Raw genomic sequence first — 22,538 nt, forward strand, 5'->3', positions numbered from 1 at the left:
AATGCAGCAGGGTAACTATGCAAAAACAGTACACTAGAATAGAAACAGAAAACACAGAATCTCCTATTTGAATTTTCGTTCAAAAAAGTATGTCAGTCAGAGTTGAAATATAACTAGAGAACCTAGCTATTAGCATAGCTAGAGAAGCTGTACTGAGGGAAGGAAGTTGTGCAAAGGAGAGAAGGTAGTAATGGCCTGGTCATTCCTAATTGTACCCACTCTTAGAAGATTTTGCAACCAAATGTGTCTGGTTAAGTAAATGTACACTTAACCAGCTTTGCAGTTTAAATTATTTTTGACTAAACTATGCAGTTTTGATTAAATCAACCCTCACCCTAGCTTTAAGTATAATTATAGGGCGGGAAGATAGCTCAAGTGGTAAGAACATACGCTGAGCTTCTATGAGGGCCTGAACTCCATTCCTAATACCATCTGACACCTCAAGCACCACTGGATATGGCCCTGGGACACCATCACATGAAAAAAGACAGAGATTACAAAAATCTCTAAACACTGAGGTGGATCCTAATAATGCAAGCACACATAAGCCAGGGAAACGCAGTGCTTAGAAATCTACCTGATTAGTATGAACCCTTCAACTGTTATATTTTTGTTTTTTAGGGGACCAAACCCAGAGATGCTCTGAAGCCACTCCTAGTGGTGCTTTGGGGACCATGTGGTGCCAGAATCTAGACTAGTATGAAAAAAAAAAAAACCCAAATCACAGTCTACTAAAATCTGATTAAATCTGCCCCCTCCTCCAATTAAAATAACTATATTTAAAATAGTATTTTTGAATATATTTTAAATACTTATGTCCACATTCAATAAATGACTATAATAACAAAACATGTTTTAAAATGAAAGATATTTACTCTTTAGTTCTCTTTCAAAATATTAATTTATTTTTAATTAAGACACAGTGACTTATGAAATTGTTCACAACAGAATTGTTTCAAGCATACAATGCTGTAACAGCAAGCCCATCACTACTGTCCCAGGATCCCTACAAATCCCCAGCCTGCCCCTTTGGCAGGCATAAAACAAATTTATTTCAGATTGCTTGTTCCAAAAAACCTTGAAAAAATGGCAAACAGAATTATCATTCAGATTAGAAGGAACCACACAGAGCTTTATAGATAGGCAACAGCTCAGGGAATTCAAAGCCTTGAAACCAGTTTTGCAAGAAACACTAACAGCTTCTTTAAAGGACAGAGAACTTCCCATCATAAAGTATTGAGTATGGTACTCACTAATGTTATATATGGTTGTCAACTATTAGATTAAGAAAGGTTAAAAACATATAGCAATTAATGATCAGAAATCAAATTACTGATTTATTTTCTAATAATTCTATTTGCCATTATTTTACTTTTTTTTTGACCAAGTAATATGAAATCAACTGGCAAGGGGGTCAAATTAAAAATAGAAGCAGGCTCTTTTGTTTTTTGAGCTACACCTGCTAGTGCGACTCAGGGGCAACTCCCAGCCCAGTGCTCACAGGAACCATGTGGTACCAGGAACAGTACCCAGACCTCCAGCATGCAAAGCACATGGACTAGCCCTCCTTGCTCTCTTTAGTTCCTCTATAATGTACACACTACACTGGCATGATAGCATATGCATTTAATTCCTAAACTCACATATGGAGAGGACAAGGTAAGTGCCTTATAGTGTGATTCGGTATGTATTAAAAGCGGAAAAAAAAAAAAAAAACAAAACCTGCTAGACAAGCATAGGAAAAGTGAAGATAGTGAGTTCAGGAGGCTGATGCTGAAATTGCTGTAAAGAGGCCGTGAGAGACACTGGACCTGCAAGTTCCAGGGGCCGACGTGTCTGTCAACTAACTGGCTGGTCTCTCCGGAGAGCATACAGGAAAGGTCCTTAAACACTACAGAGTTCCAGGTCCTCCTCCTCCCTCTCTGATTTAGCCAGTCTGAGTTTTATTCGGGAACCTCCAAGTCCAGGTCATTCTGATGTCAAAGGTCCAATCTTAGGTGAAAAGTGGGTTGAAGCAAGGTTCATACAGTCTATATGCCATTGAGAAGACAGCAAAAGGAGATTTAAAACTAACATTAAAACTACATAGGAGATCCCATGGTGAACAGACAAGGGACATATGGACAGAAGGAGGGATCAGGATTTTATTAAGAGAAGATACATTTCCTCCTAAGCAGAGGGATGAGTGCAACAGATGACTAAAGAAACTTGATCTGGTGACAAGAAGTCCAGGGCATTCAGAACAGAGAGAAGAAACAAACTCCTTCACCGAAACACACACACACACACACACACACACACACACACACACACACACACACACCACACACACACACACAAAAGGAGAAAAGAGAAAAAGAAATTCCTCCATTTTCATGTCAAATAATTTTTTTTGGAGGGGAGAGAGGGACACACTCGACTGTGCTCCTCGACAGAGTCAGAGGTTACTCCTGTCTCGGTGCTCAGTGATCACTTCTGGCAGCGCTCTGCTTGGGGAGCCATACAATGTGCTAGGGATCTACTCAGGTCAGATAGATGCATGCCCCATCTGCTCTTCTGTACTAGCGTCCAGCCCCCATTTCAAAGAACTGCTATAAAAACCAGGCACTAACAGTGCGCTCTCTCTCTCTCTCTCATTTTTTTAAATTGGACTTTTATTTTTTTATTTTTTGCTTTTTGGGTCACACCTGGTGATGCTCAAGGGTTACTCCTGGCTTAGCACTCAGGAATTACTCCTGGCAGTGCTCGGGGGACCTTATGGAATGATGGGAATCGAACCCAGGTCGGCCACATGCAAGGCAAATGCCCTACCTGCTGTACTATTGCTCCAGCCCCCCTCTCTCTCATTTTTATGGGCCATGTCCAACCTGTACTCAGGCACCACTTCTTCTTAAATGTATATTTTCATTTACTGAAGAGAAAGAGCTCATTCAGAGAATTTCTATTTTCAATTTAACACTTTCAATCTGGGTATTACTGCATTTATGGGGTTTTAATGGCATTCAAATGATCTTGAACAATAAAAGTTTATTTTCCTGCCTTTGTTTTTTGCATATTCATTGGCACAACTCCAAAAGAACTAAGTCATAAAAATAGAAGTTTGCTGATTACATTGCGATTACAGCAGCTGGGTTACATGTACATAAGGCAGCAACTAATTGCTTTGAGAGAGTAAGTTATTTGGAGTACAACTGGAAGTTTAAAATGTGAAACCTGTTTAGTTAACATTTTTTCTTCACGATTCATACTGGGATTCCAATTATTTTGTTTTTATGATATGTATTTAAAAGTTTATAGGAAATCTTTTACTTTTTAATTTTGACATTTTAATCCATCCATTCTTGATACTAGTATAAAGATACAAAGAAATAAGGTTTTTATTTTTCATATCCCTCAGTTCATAACACAAACCAGGCCCAGGTATACGTGAGGTGGGTTTAAGGAGTCTCCTCCTTCTACAAAGTTGGTGTAAACAACAGTCTGCGGGAAGCACCAGGAGGCCAAGAAATCAGTTTAAAAATCGCAAAGAAATACTAGGAAAGAAAATTATATCCAGTTTCTTTTGAACCTGCATGTCAAGTCCATTTCTACATTATAAAGACTCCCATAATATATATTTGACATGTGAGGATATGCTATCATCTTTTAAGTTTATATTTAAGATTATGAGAAAAAAGTGCAACATCTCTTCTGATATAACCAGTGAAAGACTAGTGGATTCCCTTACTTAGTATGATGCCACGGCATCATCAGTCCACAGCCCCCTTTCTACCTTTACACAAACCTCGCTGTAGCAGGTCTTAAATTCAGAAACAGGTTTTGTTTTCGTGTCACAGCTCTAGCAGTGCTCAAGGATTACCCCTGATGCTTCTTGAGGGACGATGTGGTGCTGGTGATTAAACCTGGTCTCCTCGAGGCAAAACACGTGCTTTAGTCTGTTGAGCCATATTTGGGGCCCCTAGAATAAGTTTTTCGGATTATTTTTTGCTATTGTGGGGCCAATAGCTAGCTGTAGTCAGGGCAGACTTCTTGTCCTGTGGTCAGCAATCACTCCCGGTGGTGTTCAGGAGACCACAGGCAGTGACAGAGAACAGGCTCAGATCAGCCAGAGGCAAGGCGAGTGCCTCGCTGTACTATCTCGAAGGCCCCCAAGAATCAGATTTAAACAAATGACTGTTCCTTGTAGTTGTGTTTGGGGGCAGGGAGGTCTTAAGGCCACACCAGTGGTTTTTCAGGTTTAGTCCTGGCTCTGTGCTCCGGGATCACTCCTGGCAGTGCTCAGGGGACTGCATGTGGGGCCGGTCAGCCTTGGTCAAGGCAGATGCTTTATCCTTTATTGTTACTGCTTTCCCTTTTTAAAAGTGAAACAAAAGTTTTACTTAAAAAAAAAAAACGTACTTAGAGAAATGTGAGGGGATAGAAAGAAAAATACGTGCTCAAAAGAGAAGGAGGGCTTTTCTGTGAAGAAAAAACTGTTAATTTTTCAAAAACTTATTTTTTTTTTGTATCACACCTGAAGGTGCTCAGGGCTTACTCTTTACTCTGTGTCAGGCATCACTCCTGGTGCTGCTTAGGGGAACATACACGTGCTAGGGATCAAACCCGGATTGGGAACATGCAAAGCAAGTGTCTTACATGCTGGTTCTATCTCTCTAGCCCAAAGTGTTAAATTTTTAAACAATAGATTTCATCAACTTGTGACTTCACTAACTTCATTTACCTCTTAACATCAACAACAACAACAAAATCATCTTTTCCCCTATTTATAGAAGTAATGCTACAACAACTTTCAGGAAATAGTGAAAGGCATAGATGAAATGACTGATACTACTCAGAGGAAATTAAGACTAAATGTCTATAAATTGCTTCTGGAGCTTTTTAAATCGCATACATACACTCAGAATAAAAAATTATGGGCCGAAGTGGTAGTACAGCAGGAAGGGTGTTTGCCTTGCGGCCAACTCAAGTTCAATCCCCGCCATCCTATATAGTTCTGAGCTCTGCCAGGGCTGATCCCTGAGAGCAGAGCCAGGAGTAAGTCATGAACACCGCCAGGTGTGGCCCCAAATCATATAAATACATAAATAAAATTATTCACATATATACATCATGTTTATTTAAGAATTATCAGTTTACCTTTAAATTTCCATATAATTGTATTTGTGACAAAATAGACCATATCCAACCTTTTTTAGATGGTACAGTCAATATAATGTATCATAATTTAAGCAACCTCAATTAATTAATGGAATGTCTGTGTATTTTATTAGATTCGTGAAGAACCTAGACCTTTGTTTTTATTTTTTGCTACACCTGCAAGTGCTTAGGGTTTACTCCTACCTCTGACCTCTGAGATCACTCCTAGCAGGACCATATGTGGTGCGAGGAACTGAACCTCATCAACTGTTACCCACTGTACTATCTTTCCAGCCCTGAAACTGGACATTTAGATCTTATGTCTAAGGTTGCTTCTTTTATAAAACCACATAATGGATTCAGATAGGAAGGTGTCTTAAGAAATTAGTTTACCTCACTTTATTATTTATCAGTAATACTATACGATTCTCACAATTTCCAATGAAATAATCTCTTATTCTTCTAACGAGACACTCATTTAAACAAATACCCAGTAATTTCTACAGTGATGAGAGTTGATTAAAAAGTGCCTAAGTTTCATATAAATCATTGGCCAAATAAGAATACACATTTGGACTAGCTGTTAAGAACTATTAATAATTGTCAAGTGCTTATTTTAAGCAAATCATACTTCAGAACATGTTTTCAACCTATACACAATTGCAAAATTATAAACGTAATGCTTCTAAAACAGTGAGATCTATGTCTTTGAAAAACTGTCCTCGTTGTTCTAAGTCAGCTTTTGGAAAGCAAAGAATATTAAAATATCTAATGGATCATCAGTAAGTTATTTCTTTCTTTTTTTTTTTTTTTTTCTTTTTGGGTCACACCTGGCGATGCACAGGGGTTACTCCTGGCTCTGCACTCAGGAATTACCCCTGGCCGTGCTCAGGGGACCATATGGGATGCTGGGATTTGAACCCGGGTCGGCCGCGTGCAAGGCAAACGCCCTACCCGCTGTGCTATCTCTCCAGCCCCAGTAAGTTATTTCTTATAGGGATATTATATCCTCAGAGTATGTAATAAAAATCAAATGGTTTACCTGGAAAATGCAAAATAAAAGTCATAATGAGAAATTTCTTTCTTTCCTTTTTTTTTATGCCGCCTCCCCAACCCCCATCACCTCCCAGAGAAATGTCTTAATTCTCACCAGAATTGCTATGTTACAAAGAACAGAACAAGTGTCAGAAGTGTCAGTGAGGATACCAAAAAAATAATCTTGGAAACAACTTGGCCATTTCTTAAAACATTAAACATAAACTTACCATATAACCCAGTGGTTCCACTCCTAGGAATCTACCCAAGAGAAATAGAAACATACGTCCACACAAAGCCTTATATGTGACTGTTCACAGCATGATTATTCATAATAAGCAAACATGGAAAATAACCCACTCACTATGGAATATTAAGCAGAATATAAAGGAATAAAATATCGACACATCTTACAATATGGATACATTTTAAAATCATGCAAAGTAAAGGACAGAAGAAAAAAGACTATCTCCTTATAATTTTATATAAATTCTATTGATATGAAATATAGAGTAAAGGTAGTTTCTAACTACTATCACCATTTGAACAATAATATACTCCAGTAAATTATACCATACAGGAAAAGCTTATTTGAAAACTCCAATGCTGCAATTACTGGCTGTCTTATATTTCAAAATTTTACTTGAATAGGTATTGAGCAAAAATATCCTATAATAATTATAAGGCTCATCAGTGTTCATAATTCAGCTGGTTTATAAGCAAATTAAATGCTTTTTAAATCTCTTTCTTGCTATATAACTTTGTCATATTTTATTTTGGGGGAGGCAGGACAGATATAGTGGAGGAGAAAAGGTGCTTGCCCTTGCACAGGGCCAGCCAGGGTTTGATTCCTGGCATCCCATATGGTCTCCCGAGCTAACTATATACAGTTATTGTTTGGGGCCACATCTGGTGATGCTCTGGGGTTACTCCTAACTCTGCACTTAGGAAACACTCCTGATGGGGTTCAGGGGGTGTATACACATTGGGAGAAGGAGGTTCATCTTAGGACTTACTCCTGGATCTGTGCTCAGGGGTTACTCCTGGCACTAATCAGTATCTGCATATGGTTCAAAACTGGGTCTGCCGCAAATAAGGCAAGCACCTTGCCTGCTGTGCTATTTTTCCAGCCTACTTTGTTGATTTTATCTTCCCAACTTATATGATCTATACTTTCTCTTTATAGAAATAAATCTCAGCACCACCTTGAAAGTCAATTAGGTACATTTAGTATAAAATACATCATTTGAAAATCAAGAGACAGTGGGCTACCTGCTCAACATTTTCTTTTTCTTTTTTTTTAATTTTTATTAAATCATCATGTGGAAAGTTACAAAGTTCTCAGGTTTATATGTCAGTTATACAATATTCAAACACCCATCCCTTCACCAGTGCCCATATTCCACCACCAGAAACCCCAGTATACCCCCCGCCCCCACCCCCTACCCCCTACTGTATATCTAATGAATTTCACTTCATTTTTTCTTTACCTTGATTACAATCCATAATTCAACACAAAACTCACTATAATTGATATAACTCTCTCTCTCTCTCTCTCATCTCTTTTTCCTTTTCCCTTTTTTTTTTTTTCTTTTTCCCCCTCATCCCCCTTCCTGCGCCTCATAGTATGGTGTACGCCACGCCACGTCGGCCAGCGTGGGGCTTTTGCTTAGTTCACAGTCCAGAGGTGGCTGCTACATTAAAAACCTTCAATATTTTCAACAAAAACTTACTGTTATTATTTGGAGTTTCCCCCACAAGTCAGACCTGTTCAAATGGAACCGATTCACATTGCTGACAATTATAAATGTTTTGGATTTCTGTATAAAGTCCAGGGAAAATTCTGCCAGAAGTTACATAGCCCAGCTCACAGTCCCAGTGCATTGCTGTAAGAAGACCAACATTTTCTTAAGATGTGCAAGAGTGGAGGAGAACTAAAGACAGAGATTGCATTAAGGCACTTGCCTTGATACAGATGACCTGGGGTCGATCCCTGGCATCACATATGGTCCCCTCATTCTTCAGCACAAAGCCAGAACAAAATCCCAAGCAATGCTGGGTATGTGTTTCCCCCTGCCCCACAAACAAAAGAACTAGAGAGGCCAGAGAAACAGTACAGGAAGTAAGGCACTTGCCCTGCAAGCCGCCGCATTGGCTGCATCCCTCACTGGAGTCCTACATGATCCCCTAAACATGCAAGGGTCACTTTTAAGCACAGTGTTAGGAATAACCCCTGAGCACAACCATCCCCAACAAACAAACAGAATGAGTTGATTAATCCCATTTTCCTGTTACTTTGTGGTAACAGAATGAACTAAATGAATCAGCACATATACTTGGAAAAGGGATCATTTTTACTAAAGGAAAACCTTTAAAATTCTGGACAATTTACAAAGGTTTGGTTTTGTTTGGGGGGGAGGCACACTTGTGGTGCTCAGGGCTTACTACTGGCTCTTGACTCAGGGATCAGCCCTGGCGGTGCTCACGGAACGATATGGAGTGCTAGAGACTGAACCTGGGTCAGCTATGTGCAAGGCAAGTGCTACACCCACTGTACTATCTTTCCAGCCCCAACTTAGCTTTAATATATGCTCCATCATCTGGTGTCCACAGTCACTTAGTACCAATGCTAGCTGATCCAACAGTGTCTATTAACAGCTTCTCCTAAACTCCATGCTTGCTGTTACTACAGCTTAACATTAGTTGTGAAACTACTGAGAGGGGGAAATGTTTATTTTAAAAACTATTTAACCTAAGTCATTTAAAAAAATGGCAAATAAATATATTTTAATCCTCCACAAAAGTTTGAAAACCAATCAACAGAAATTCCACAGGGCCAGGCAGACGGCTCAAAGAGCAGGAAGCATGCATTGTACGGGTGTTTGAATCACATAGTTCCTCAAGCAACACCAGGAATGGTCCTCCCAAACATGAAAATAAACTATATATATATATATATATATATATATATATATATATATATATATATGGTAGCACTGTCATCCCATTGTTCATCGATTTGCTCGAGTGGGCAAATCACTTGAGTGGGGGAATGGAGATGTCACCACCAGTAACATCTACATTGTGAGACTTGTAACTGTTCTTGGCATATCGAATACATCACGGGTAGCTTATAAACTACGTGTGTGTGCGTGCATGCGTGCGTGCGTGCGTGTGTGTGTGTGTGTGTGTGTGTGTGTGTGTGTGTAAAGCAACACTTTCACCCTGTCTGGTCCTTCTACATTTATTCTTTTCTTTTTTTTTTTTGGCAGGGGGTGGGGGTGGGGATGGTGTCCCTCCCAGTGGTACTCAGGGTTTACTCCTGGCCCTGTGCTTGGGGATCACTCCTGGCAGGCTTGGGAGACCACATGGGATGCCAGAGATTGAACATTCTACCTGCTATACTATCGTTCTTACCCTGATTCTTTATTTTTTTAGAGGCAAATTTAGGGCTGTGCCAATCTACACAAAGAAATGACTGCCAATTATGTGAATATCAAGAATGGGCGGTTAAAATCTGGTGGGAGTCCGCTGTAGATTAGGGCAGGTTTAATAAACTGACTCTGCAATATGGAGGACAATATCCAGGTGTTTTACTAAGACTAAAGCATGGGATTAAATATGCCACTGATAGAAATTTCAGTAGAAATTCCCCTAAAGTAAAAATTTAAGAGAATTTTTAACAACATCTAACCAAAAGAATTTCTGTAAACAAAACAACTTCTATTGCAAGTTCATTTAGTGATCCAACCATGCCTGTTTCATTTCAGTTCTGTGGGTAGGAGAGCTCAATGGCGAGGCATGCTCTCATAAATGAGAAGCAGATTCAATTTTCAGCAACACACTGTCTCTGCCCTAAACACTACTGGCAGTAACCCTGTGCACAGAACCAGGTATTGCCCCCAAGCAAAAACCAAAACAAGCAAACACAAGAATATCTATGCACAAATTCTTCAGAAGTACATAACTGCACAACTAATTTATTAGCACTACTATCTATCAGAAAGTAAGTGCATTATTACTTAACTTAAACCTGAAAATAGCTGATTTTTTTTTAAACTGAATTAAGGATTGACAATGGTTAATTTGTTGGAAGTCATAATGGCCCTGGTGAGTGGCAGCATGTAAACGTTAGATGGAAACTGTCAGTGAGGTAAGTGGAAAAAAAACAATGACATAAATACTCCCCGACTAGAAATTCCATTACTACACTTACGTTAATTTGTGTAACTGATTTAAGAACCAAGGCAAGAGGTATACATACAAATGATAAACGAAACTTTGGTTATTACAGAAACAACACATCAAGATTTAAAAGTAATATGAACATTAATAAAAGACTAACATTTTTTTCACTTTTGTTAAGTTTCTGGCAATTTTTTTCAAGAGCTAAGAAAATGTAAGCATATTAAAATGATAAGATTCAAGAATAACGGGGGGATACATTTAGGAATAAATCTGAAACATCTTTTTAAACTTTGCCATTTCCACACTCTGAAAGAGGAGAAGTAAGGTTTAATTCTACATTACCATTGAAGCAGAAGGTGGGTTTGCAGGCTGCCCTTCACGGTGCCCTGCTTGCTGGGTGAACCCAGGAGGATTTGAAGACTGTGTTGCAGGAGGCCGGGGAGTAGCTGTCGATTGCTGAGATAATTCTACTTTATGGCTCTTATCTGACCCGTCCAATCTGCTACTTCTCTCGGTGGCGATTAGGTCACGAATTTTTTGCAACTGCTCCACTGAGGCTTTTTTAGGAAAGATAAGATGTGTTTCTCCCTGAAATGTACAAAATAAGGAAAACATTTAACCTCTGCTTTCCACTGACACTCACGTGTATATATTGTTGGAAGTATATACTGAATATATTCACATAGATACTCTGAATACTTACATACATATGTAAGACATAAAGTGAAGCCAATATCCCAGGACACATTTTAACAATCCTTCTGACTTTCTAACAGTATGGCACTTACTGTTAGAAAAGTATGGACAGAAATAAGTAATATTTAGCCATAAACCAAAAAATGTAACAAAGGAAAAGTAGTCTCCTTATTGGCACATAATATTTTGCTGTTTTATTTATTCAACAGACCTTTAGAAAATATTTTTATCTTTTAAGAGAGTCAGAAAGTATCTTAAGAGCTAGAAAACTAAGTCTAGTGATACAGTATGGAGGTGAGGTGCTTGTCTTGCATGTGGCCGACCTGAGTTCATGCCCAAAGCCTGGCTATACTCAGGGTCTATTCCTGGCTCTACTATGTTCAGGGATCACTCTCACTGCCAGGGTGGAGGGGAAAGGTGGGGAAACCAAAACAACAAAACAAAAAAAAAGAGCTGCAAAAATGCATTCCTAGCTTCTCTGTAATAGTGTATGACACTACTATTATATAAAATAGTACAGAAATAGCCTACAAAATGATCGGAATTCACACAACATATGTAAAAGTATATAATGATCTCGGACCCTTATAAATCCAACTTTCTAAACAGACACATGACTAGAAGTCTGTACATGGGTCCCACTCATTTTTCTACAGTAACAAAAAATATACCCTCTTGGTTAGCCAAAGGACAACAGAATGGTAATCCATACAAAAACACTAAAACTCTATTTCAAGAGTAATTCATTTAATAAATACCTAAAATATAACCAGAATAATTTGGCATACAGTAGCCCTCCCACTTATGTGTAGGGGATTATAGTGCAAGGCACACAGTAGATTCCTGAAACCGAGAATAGTGCCCAATCCTACAGATATTATGCTTTTTCCTCCATGTACATATAATGCCATTGCACACCAAGCAAACTGCAATGTAATGTAAGCATAACTTTTATATAGACTAGAAATCAAAATATTTGCAAATTCTCCTTATTTGGTACCTATTTTATTGTCGTGGTTTGGAAATAAGCCCACAAAATCTCCAAGGTGTGCCCATACTTGGGAGGATTGACAAAATGGGACCATTTCTACAGTTGTGATGATTACATGCTAGCTGACTGTTGAAAACAGAACACGGACTTTTCCTAAACGAAAAGTCATCTCATCTCTGTGATGAGGTCTGAGAAAGAGAAAGCAGACATCTGGCTTAAGAGCAAACATAGAGGCTTCTCATCTCATTTTATTAGTGGAGAAACACTGAGACATGTAGACAACACCATGGTTAGGGACAGAAAAATAGCACAGTATGTGTCTGGATCCAGATTCCATTGCACACTGCAGAGAGGGCCCCGGTGAGAGATGCTGTTCCTGCCCTGTCCCCTTCCCTTCCATGCTTTCATGACCCATCTTAAGAGTAAGATGTTCATGGCCACATGCCTGTACAAATGAAGTAATCAATAGCACTGCATTTTCAAAAACGGACAAGATTACAGGCCTAATGCCGGGAACCAATGCCTAGGAACGGCCAGAAACCCAAGCCTGGAAACGGCCAGAAACCTATGCCTGGAAACCAATATGTCAGTACAAACTGACCTGTAACTAAGGAACAACCCCTTCTTGGGAAAGGTTGCAGAACAATGCCCAGAGAAACTGCCATCAGGGCCCACATCCAGTTTCGTTAAACGTTTGCATTCTTTGCTATTCTCCCATTCTGCCCACTTCCTCATATAATCAATTATAAAAGACTAGCTTAAGAGAAATAAAGGTGGAGCTTTCTCCCATTCTTGTGTCTGTCTGTGTCTGTCTCTTTCTCCTTGCGTCTGTCTCCTTTTTTACTCTCGCACCCTCTCCTGGCTACCCACGTTGACCAAGTCCCGTGGGACGGGACAGCCTAGTACGTTTTGATCCAGTAAGGTTGTTAAGAAATCAGCTGGACTCCTAGTATTGAACAAGCCTAAGCCAATGCTCAGTGACGGATGTTACACAAACTTGTAGCCTACATCCACAAAACCCTGTCAGTATCTTCTAGTCACTGAGAACCATAATGGCCCACCTCTAATGGCCAGTGGAAGGCCTGTGGTTCTTAGTAAGAAAACGGAATGGGTCATATTTTTAGTTTAGATTTCATTCTTTGTCAGTCTCCTTCTCAAAATTCAGTCCCTTTCTCATTTCATTTAAAAAAAAAAAAAAAGATCCGGAGCAGCCGCGCATGACACAGCCCCTCTGCTCCTTAAAGACGGGAGGTCTACTAACTCATTTTGGCATCCAGTGGCTTCTTATAGAACTGCATCTAGACTGTGAACTGAGCTAAAGTAACAGAAATCCAAAACTGAGCTCATATAATCTTCATTCTCAGCAATGGAAAACAAATTATCAAATGATGCCTTTTCAGCAGGATTGTTGGGGGAAAATTCCAAATAATAATAGTGAGTTCTCTGTTGAAATATTGAATGTATTCAAAGTATAGAGAGAATAAAGTGAAGATCACTAGCCACTCAGGTAGAGGGGTGGGTGTGGGAGGGGAGTATATTGGGGTTCTTGGTGGGGGAACAGGTGCACTTGTGAAGGGATGGGGGTTTGATCATTATATGACTGAGACTTAAACCTGAAAGCTTTGTAACTTTTGTCACGGTGATTCAATAAAATAAAAATTTAAAATAAAAAATGCAGTCCCAGACAACTGTGTGTCCAGAATTTTAACACATATTTCGAAGTACAGGATAGTTCTTTTTCTGTTGTTGTTACTTTTTGGGTCACCTATGTATTGCTCAGTGGCTACTCCTGGCCCCAACCACCTAGTGCTGGGGACCGAAAGAGTCTCCCCATGCAAAGAACATACTCAGCCTGTTGACTATCGCTTTGGCCCAGAAGAGTCCTTGATTCCTACCTCATCTCAAACTGAACACATTTCTATTTTTGCGGAAGAGATCAGTTTCAGCTGTTACTTCTTCCTGCAATTTAACCACACTGATATAGCATTTAATTTAGATAGGCCCTAAAATGCCACATCTTGAAGTCCACTAGAAACTAAGTATAAATTAGTCTTTTTGTTTGTTACTGGGTCACACCTGGTGGCGTTCTTCACTCACTCCTGGCTCTGCACTCATCTCCGCTGACAGGGCTCGGGTGACCTTGTGGTACTGAGGATGGAACTGGGGTTGACTAAAAACAAGGAAAGTGTCCTACCTACTGTACTATCACTCTGGCCCTAAATTAGTCTTATCAAAGCATCATCAAATCAGTTTTTTTCTGAAACTGTCGTTTTCTTTTTTTTTCTTTTCCAGGCTGAAATGGATATACTGGAATGTTTTCAGGTAAGGTTCACAGGCCTGCGGAGAGGGCCAGTGAAGTCCTGAAACTGTCATTCTACTTGAATCAAGTATTACTAGCCTCTGTCTCCTGGCACTGGTATGACCAACCTTCTGGCTTGCCAGAGACTTAGGGATGTAGGTCTGTCAGGACTAAACCCAGGACAGATCCTGGCAAATAGGACAGTGGTCTCCTTACCTCATAAACATTTGCTAAAAGAAAAATTTGAGCCCCATGAGTCTGTGACATGCAACAATAATAAATGAGCAGTCTCTGGTTGTCACTTTCCTAATTTTTCTGCTAGTTAATGCCTGAAAATCTGCCTTTAAGTTAAAAAAAAAAAGTTTTTTTAGGTGCCAGGCATTGAACCTGGGGCCTCACATGCAACTCATGTACTTTATCATTAAGCCACATCCCTAACCCAAATCTGCATTCCTTAAACAGAATCATCAGTGCTTCAACTCTCCCACTAGAGTTTTAAATAGGACTGTAGCACTGTCATCTCGTTGTTTATCGATTTGCTTGAGCGGGGACCAGTAACGTCTCCATTGTGACACTTGTTACTGTTTTTGGCATATTGAATTGCCAAAGGTTGCTTGCCAGGCTCTGCCGTGTGGGCGGTATTTTCTTGGTAGCTTGCCGGGCTCTCAGATAGGGATGTAGGAATCGAACCTGGGTCGGCTGCGTGCAAGGCAAATGCCCCTACCCGCTGTGCTATCACTCCAGTCCAAATGAGAGCAGTTTTAAATACTAAGTTTAAATGTTTGTGAACTCTAAGCAGGTAACATAACTCATAACTCATAATCTCTCGAGGTGTCACTGAGTTATATGCTCATATTCATCTATCTACTTAACATGTGTATATGAGTATTTCATACCATTGAGGAAATGGTTCAGAGGGCAAGTGTGCATGGCTTGCATGTACCATGTGATCCACCAAGCACCATAGGAACAATACCTGAGCAATGTACAGGAGTGCCACTGAGCAAAACTCACTACTTCCCCCTTTATATCTGTGATTTCCCCAAGACTTCTCAGTCTTAATAAACTATATCACGGTCATGGAGTTGCTCATCGATTTGCTCAAGCGGGCACCAGTAACATCTCCATTGTGAGACTTGTTACTGTTTTTGGCATATCAATACGCCATGGGTAGCTTGCCAGGCTCTGCCGTGTGGGTGAGATACTCTTGGTAGCTTGTCGGGCTCTCTGAGAGGGGCGGAGGAATCGAACCCAGGCCGGCAGCGTGCAAGGCAAACGCTCAGTCTTAATAATAGTTAAGATTAATTATAATCCCTATTAACTATAAATAATAATGATATTATTAACACCACCCATTTAGTTGCTCAAACCAAATTTAGAAATCATTTCTGGTCCCTTCCTTTCCCTTAAACTCCACATGCAACTCATAAGCAAATGTAGATTTCACTTCAAACAAGAATCCTGGATTCCTCTGTTTTCTTTGTCTCCACTACTGCATCAGTATTAAATTAAGAAAACGTTCAAAGCCTTCATGTACCAAGGCACAATTTTAGGAGCTAGTAATATAGAAAACAAACAAAAAAATGCCCTGCCCACACAGAACTTAGAAAACCTGGTTCCATTTCTCATTGAGATTGTTGAAGCTTTCGGGGCCGGAGCGACAGCACAGTGGGTAGGGCGTTTGCCTTGCATGTGGCCAACCCGGGTTCAATCCCCGGCATCCCATATGGTCCCCCAAGCACTGCCAGGAGTAATTCCTGAGTCAGAGCCAGGAGTAACCCCTGAGCATCGCTGGGTGTGACCCAAAAAGCAAAAAAAAAAAAAAAAATTGTTGAAGCTTTCTAGCCAATCTCTGCTTCATCCCTTGCCCCCATACCAGAATATCCTCTTTGTATAACAGATTTTCTCTTTATAACCTCTAAAATATTCTTGTTTTCTGGGTCATGTGGCCACCGGGTTTGATCCTCAGCACCCCACGTGGTCCCCCAAGTCCGCCAAGAGTAATCCCTAAACACAGAGCTAGGAGTAAGCCTTGAACACCATGGGTGTGGCCCAAAACAAACAGAAAAATAAAAATCTTCTAATGTCTTCTGATTAAGTTTAGAATAAAATCCAAGCCTTTACTGTCGTCCTCAAAACACTAAACCTCTGCCTGTCCCTGAAGTTACTTTTGGTGAGGAAGTTACTCTAGCTAGGAACCCTATGCACATGCAAATCCTTTTACTTAAGTGAAACTACTTGTTATTCAGGTCCCAACTCAAAAGTTCTCCTCAGATGCCTTCCCTGAGTACCCATCATAAGAAACTGCCCACCACTACAATAGTTTTTGTTCTGGGGCCACACCTAGCAGTGTTCAGAGATTACTCCTGGTTCGATGCTCAGGGATCACTGTTGGTGGGACCATATTGTGAGCAGAGGATAGAACCCATGCATGACAAGTGCCCTACCTGAGGTCCTGTCTCTCAGGCCCCCATACAGCTGTGTTTTAAATACATTGTATGTATAATTTTTTTCCTTTACTCTCATCCTATCTAGTTCATATTTACTGTGTCTGGCCTGCTAGAATGCAAGTTCCAAACAAGAAGGGATCTTAATTTATCTTAATTGTCTAATGTGTCCCCAGGGCAAGGAACAAAATCTGAAAGAAAGCAGAGAGGCAGGAAGGAAAGTGCAAGCTGTTGGTAACCTAGCATATTTCTCTAGCAGTTTCTGTATTTCTTACCACAAGTCAGAAATTGTCAAAGCATAGACAGATAATCTTCAGCTTGGGAGGTGGCTCAAAGAGCTGAAGAACATATTTTGCATGTGGGAATGTAGGTCTGATTCCCAGCATTGTATGGTTCCCTGAGCCTACCGAGTGAACCCTGAGCACTGAGTTGGGAGTAGCCATCCCTCTTCCACAAGAATCAATGGCTATGGCTACTACCGACCCCCCAAAAGTCTTGAAAACTATTCTTTCTTCTTCTTTTTCTGCTTTTGGGCCACACATAGCAGTACTCAGGGCTTACTCCTGTCTGTGCTCAAGGATCACTCCTGGCAGTACTCAAGAGACTGAACCTGGGATGCTGGGGACTGAACCTGGGATGGCGTGTGCAAGGCAAACGTTCAACCTGCTTGTACTATTGCTCCAGCCTCAACAACTACTTACATCATGCTGTAAAATTAAACCAACTTATAAAATTCACAAGTGGAAGTTCATGTTTCTTTTGACCTAAACACCGAAACTATCAGAGAGTCTTCTGCCAAATAAGAAAACCCCTACATGTAGTAATTAAACTTAGCTATTTATATACCACTCTTTCCATTTCTTACTGGGTAGGTGATCAGATCCTATTATGTCAGATAGGATCACAAATCGGGGTTTTGCCAAAACCCTAAAATAAAACACAATTTGGCCTTCCCTATCCTAAAGGATTGTGATGTACAACTTTTCCCTGTGGGAGAGGTATTATACTATGATTTTAAAGTATATTTACTGAGACTTTAAATGTACAAAAAAGTGAAGGAACAACCAGTACCACAGATCCCAAAAATTGATTAGTAAAAAATTATCAATCAACACTGCAATGAATATTTTATGTATGAACTAGGGAGAAAAATATCCTTGTATTACATACTTACCTCTTCAAAGCCCATTTCAAATAAACATTCAACAGCTCCTCTGACGGGTAAGAGTCTAGTAGAGAAAGCTGCATTTCCAATCCGGATAGATCTATATTTTTCATCATTAGGGTTTCTGATAACAGTAACAACAAAAAGATTATATGTAACAATTTATATTTTTATAATGTTTTTGCATTCCTTTTTATGTCTGAGACTGGCTATAGTCCCATATAGATCCCCTTTTTATTTTGATTTTGGAGGTTTCTACAAGAAGGCTCAATGCTTGGGTCTGAGATGTGATGTGGCCAAGAGGCCCTGCAATGTTGGAGATCATCAGTACACCCTGACGGTGCTCAAGGGTCACACCTGGTGGTGCTTGAGAGAACAACATCTAGCTACGCTAGGGAGACCATGTGATGCCAGGGATGGAACCCAGATCCTCAGCCAGCAAACAGGCACCCCTGGCCCTTTGAGCTATCTTCCCAGACCCAGATGTGCCCATGTTAAAGAAAGGAAGCTAGAAATGATAACTGACTCTGTAATTCTTGCCTCACTGAATGTTTAAGTCAAGCTCATTATCTTCATTCCCAGCTGATATTAGTGTAGCCATAAGAAATATCCAAATGACATTTTAGTTTAATGCTACAAAAGCTAGATGCCTTTATAAACTTTCAGACTGTCAAAATAAAAACACCATGGAAGCTCGAGACAGGGGAGAAAGTTTTTATTGTTTGGGTTAGTATTTTTGTGTCACTCTGGCAGTGCTCAGCGGGTAATATGGTGTGTCAGGTATTGAACCTGGGCCTCCTGCAGACAAACCATAAACTCTGGTCCCTTGAGCTATTTCTCTTACTCTGGGGGAGAAGATTTTGTCCATATTGTTCTGAGGGATCTCTAACAACTAGAATGGTGCCCAACACAGCTAGTGCTTAATAAAATACTTGTAAACTATATAAAAGAAATTACAAAGTTACATAAGATAGTTCAAAGACATGAGATGTGTTTGAACATAAAATTTCACTTCTAACAATATTATTGTATGCCTTTACAAACACTTCATTTTCTATGAGCCAAATGATTGTTTTCTAGTGTGATATATATTTTCCATGTGCTGTATGGTAATAGAAATATATATGTACATATAATGAGGATATTAAGTTATTTTGCAATGATCAATATTTTCAACAAGAAACATGGGAAAAGACAACACACATAAAAGATATTTTAATAACCTTGATTATCAGAATGGCTGTTAAAAAAAAATTAGAAAGAAGACAAAGTTAAGGCAGTCACTATATTATACTCAAAAAAGACGTTCCGAACAGTTTTTGGATAAGGTTTCAGATCAGACACCAACACTATTAAGAAGGATTCTGAAACTGGCAGGGGTCCCTCGAAAGGATGCTGCGGTTGATTGGAGTATGGAATAAAATTTGATTAGCTATGACCAATCAATCAATTAGCAGTAATTGATAACTATCTTGCCCTAACTATACATGTTTTCCAACTACTTCAATATAAAAACAAAACCAGAAAGATTTTAAACTTTGTAATTTTCAAAATTTTGTATTTAATGTCCACCAAGCAATTCTTTACCACTAAGTTGTAATAAATTCTCCATGAACCTTGTTTCTGTTCTTTTTGAGAGTGAGGGGGAAATACAGCTGGCAATGCTCAGGGGCAACTCCTGGTGGTGCTGGGCGAACCATGAGGTGTCAGGTATTAAATCCAGGCCTCTTGCATGCAAAGCCTGTGCTCCAATCCATTTAGCGATCTCCCTGGCACTGAATCTTTTAAAAAAATCCTTCTACCTTAATTTCAGAAAATTACACACATTTACTACAGAATATTCAGAGACAAAACTACTATGATGTGTTACTTAATACAGATTAGTGCTAATCTACAAAACTATGCCAATTAACTTGAAGTACAGGAAACGTTGTATAGTAATGTAACACTCCCAGGAAATTTTCACTGTGTTTTTACAAAAGCCATGGGTCCACAATGGATTGCAAATAAAAAACCAAGAACAAGTGGCCAATGTTCTCTGTAGTACAATGGATAGGGCACTTGCCTTGCTTATAGTCAACTCAGGTTCAATCCTTGGCACCACATATGGTCCCTTGAGCACATACAGGATTGATCCCTGATCACAAGGGCAGAAGTACCCTGAACACAGCTAAGTGTGATTTAAAAAAAATTATACATTAGTTTACTGTCACTGTCATCCCGTTGCTCATCGATTTGCTCGAGCAGGTACCAGTAACCTCTCCATTGTAAGACTTGTTGTTACTGTTTTTGGCATATCAAATATGCCACGGATAGCTTGCCAGATTCTGCCGTGCGGGCAGGATACTCTTGGTAGCTTGCCAGGCTCTCCGAGAGGGACGGAGGAATCGAACTCGGGTCAGCCGAATGCAAGGCAAATGCCCTACCCGCTGTGCTATCGCTCCAGCCCATATATATATATATATATGTATATATAACATATATTAGACTAATACTATATATTAGTTAAAAATTATATATATTAAAAGTGTTCTTCAGTGATTTGAGAATGACAGCTAATTAAAACACAAAGAAAAGAATGTGCAGTATCTCTTATTCTGTAGAGTATTTCAGGCTTTGTCAACTGTGCTTACTGGCATTAAGGGCTTTAAATGGGGATGAGGTTGGGGCTACTCTGTGCTCTGCAAAATGTTTAACAGCCGTGAGTTCCATGCTGTACCGTATCACAAACGTGTCCCTCTTCCTATCACTAAATCCTACACTTATCAAAGCTAGTTACAAACAAATGAGGCAGCTTCTCAGGATTCAACTCATTCCACAAATTATCAGTACCACCAAGATGATATAACCTATTACTACAAAACCTCTTGAATTCTTTTAATCTTTTTTCTTCCCCTAATAGATTCAAGATTTCTTACATGATCACTGGGCTTAATTTTCTATTTTTCTTTCCTCTTTTACCACCACTTAAAAATTCTTACAAAACTTAGTGAATTCTATATTTATAATGTTCAGACATGTTTCAAAGCAACTACTGTACAGACTTTGCGTTGTTTATAGAGTTTTCTTTCTAGCTGGGGATGCAGCTCAGTGGTAACACACTTGCTTGGCAGATGTGAGGCCCAGGGTTAGATGCCCAGTGTTCCTCTCCACCTCCAAGTCCTCATTTAGATTTCTCTTTGTAATTTCTAGCGAGCAATTTCCTAATTATGACATCTATGAATGTCACATATCATCCGGATCTTTTTCTCACTGAAGTATATTGCACACAAGGTTCGGCGATGGCAATTCAGCTCAGCTCCGAAACCCATTATCCTCTTACAAATTATGCTGAGCACAACAGTCACAATCTCGAGTGATGCCAAAAGAGTCCCTGGAAGTCCTCAAAGACTGAAGAACATGGCCAAAGGGCCATTGAATTTCAAATCCATCAGATTCCATTTCCTGTCCTTGGAATAGCGCCACACAAACACTTTTCTCTTTACCTGCTGTCTAAAGTATCCCTTTATTTGCATGATCATCATCTTTTATTAAATTAAAAATATTTTAAAAATAATCTCTTCAGGGGGCCGGAGCGATAGCACAGCAGGTAGGGCGTTCGCCTTGCACGCGGCCGACCCGGGTTCGATCCCCGTTATCCCATATGGTCCCCCAAGCACCGCCAGGAGTAATTCCTGAGTGCAGAGCCAGGAGTAACCCCTGAGCATCGCTGGGTGTGACCCAAAAAGCAAAAAAAAAAAAAAAAAAAAAAACTTCAATATTCATTCTTATACCTCTGCTTCCCATTAATTATACTACATCTTGTAATTTTTACTTTGTTTATGTTAGCAATTCTTTTGCATCTTTGCTTGAGATTTTGGGGGTCAGGACAGGGCTATTTTGTGATGATGTTGATAAATGGTGTCTTAACAGGGCAACATAATTTTTTGTTCCTCACACTCAATTATAACATTTTGGTGTCTTCCTAGTTGTCTTACCCCAAATTATATATAATTTTTTTTTTCTTTTTGGGTCACACCTGGCAATGCTCAGGGGCTACTCCTGGCTCTGCACTCAGAAATCACTCCTGGTGGTGCTCAGGGGACCATATGGGATGCTGGGAATCGAACCCAGGTCGGCCGCGTGCAAGGCAAACGCCCTACCCGCTGTGCTATCACTCCAGTCCCTATATAAAATTTCTTAATTTATAGAAATTTAGCTTGTTTTTATGATTTAAAAAATAAGAATCATGTTTTCCATTTTGAAAGAAGGCCTCTTAATGATCATACAGCATTTCAGAAAAAAGAAAATTTAAATGCTTAATTTAAAAACTTCAGAAAATACCGAGAAGTAAATACATATGTTTACTAGTTCTCTTCCTCTTTAGAATACATAATCCATCCCAGGTTCACAAATGGGAATTTACATGGGGCATCCTGTAGCACTGTAGCACTGTCATCCCATTGTTCATCAATCTGCTCCAGCGGGCACCAGTAAAGTCTCCATCGTGAGACATGTTGTTATTGTTTTTGGCATATCGAATATACCACGGGTAGCTTGCCAAGCTCTGCTGTGCGGGTGGGATATTCTCAGTAGCTTGCC

General features: G+C 39.7%; 1 protein-coding gene across 2 annotated transcripts in view; it reads right to left on the minus strand.

Annotated features, from left to right (window-relative positions):
- NGLY1 (N-glycanase 1) overlaps positions 1 to 22,538 on the minus strand; it is a 66,823-nt gene that overhangs the window by 39,078 nt on the left and 5,207 nt on the right. For both annotated transcript variants that reach the window (XM_055136898.1, XM_055136897.1), the window contains exons 2-3: positions 17,967 to 18,081; positions 10,702 to 10,947 (exon numbers count right to left, since the gene is read on the minus strand). In XM_055136898.1, the coding sequence (XP_054992873.1) occupies positions 10,702 to 10,947; positions 17,967 to 18,081 (361 nt within the window). The remainder of the gene's footprint in view (positions 1 to 10,701; positions 10,948 to 17,966; positions 18,082 to 22,538) is intronic.

Source organism: Sorex araneus, chromosome 4 (assembly GCF_027595985.1).
Source record: "Sorex araneus isolate mSorAra2 chromosome 4, mSorAra2.pri, whole genome shotgun sequence".
Classification (NCBI taxonomy): Eukaryota; Metazoa; Chordata; class Mammalia; order Eulipotyphla; family Soricidae; genus Sorex; species Sorex araneus.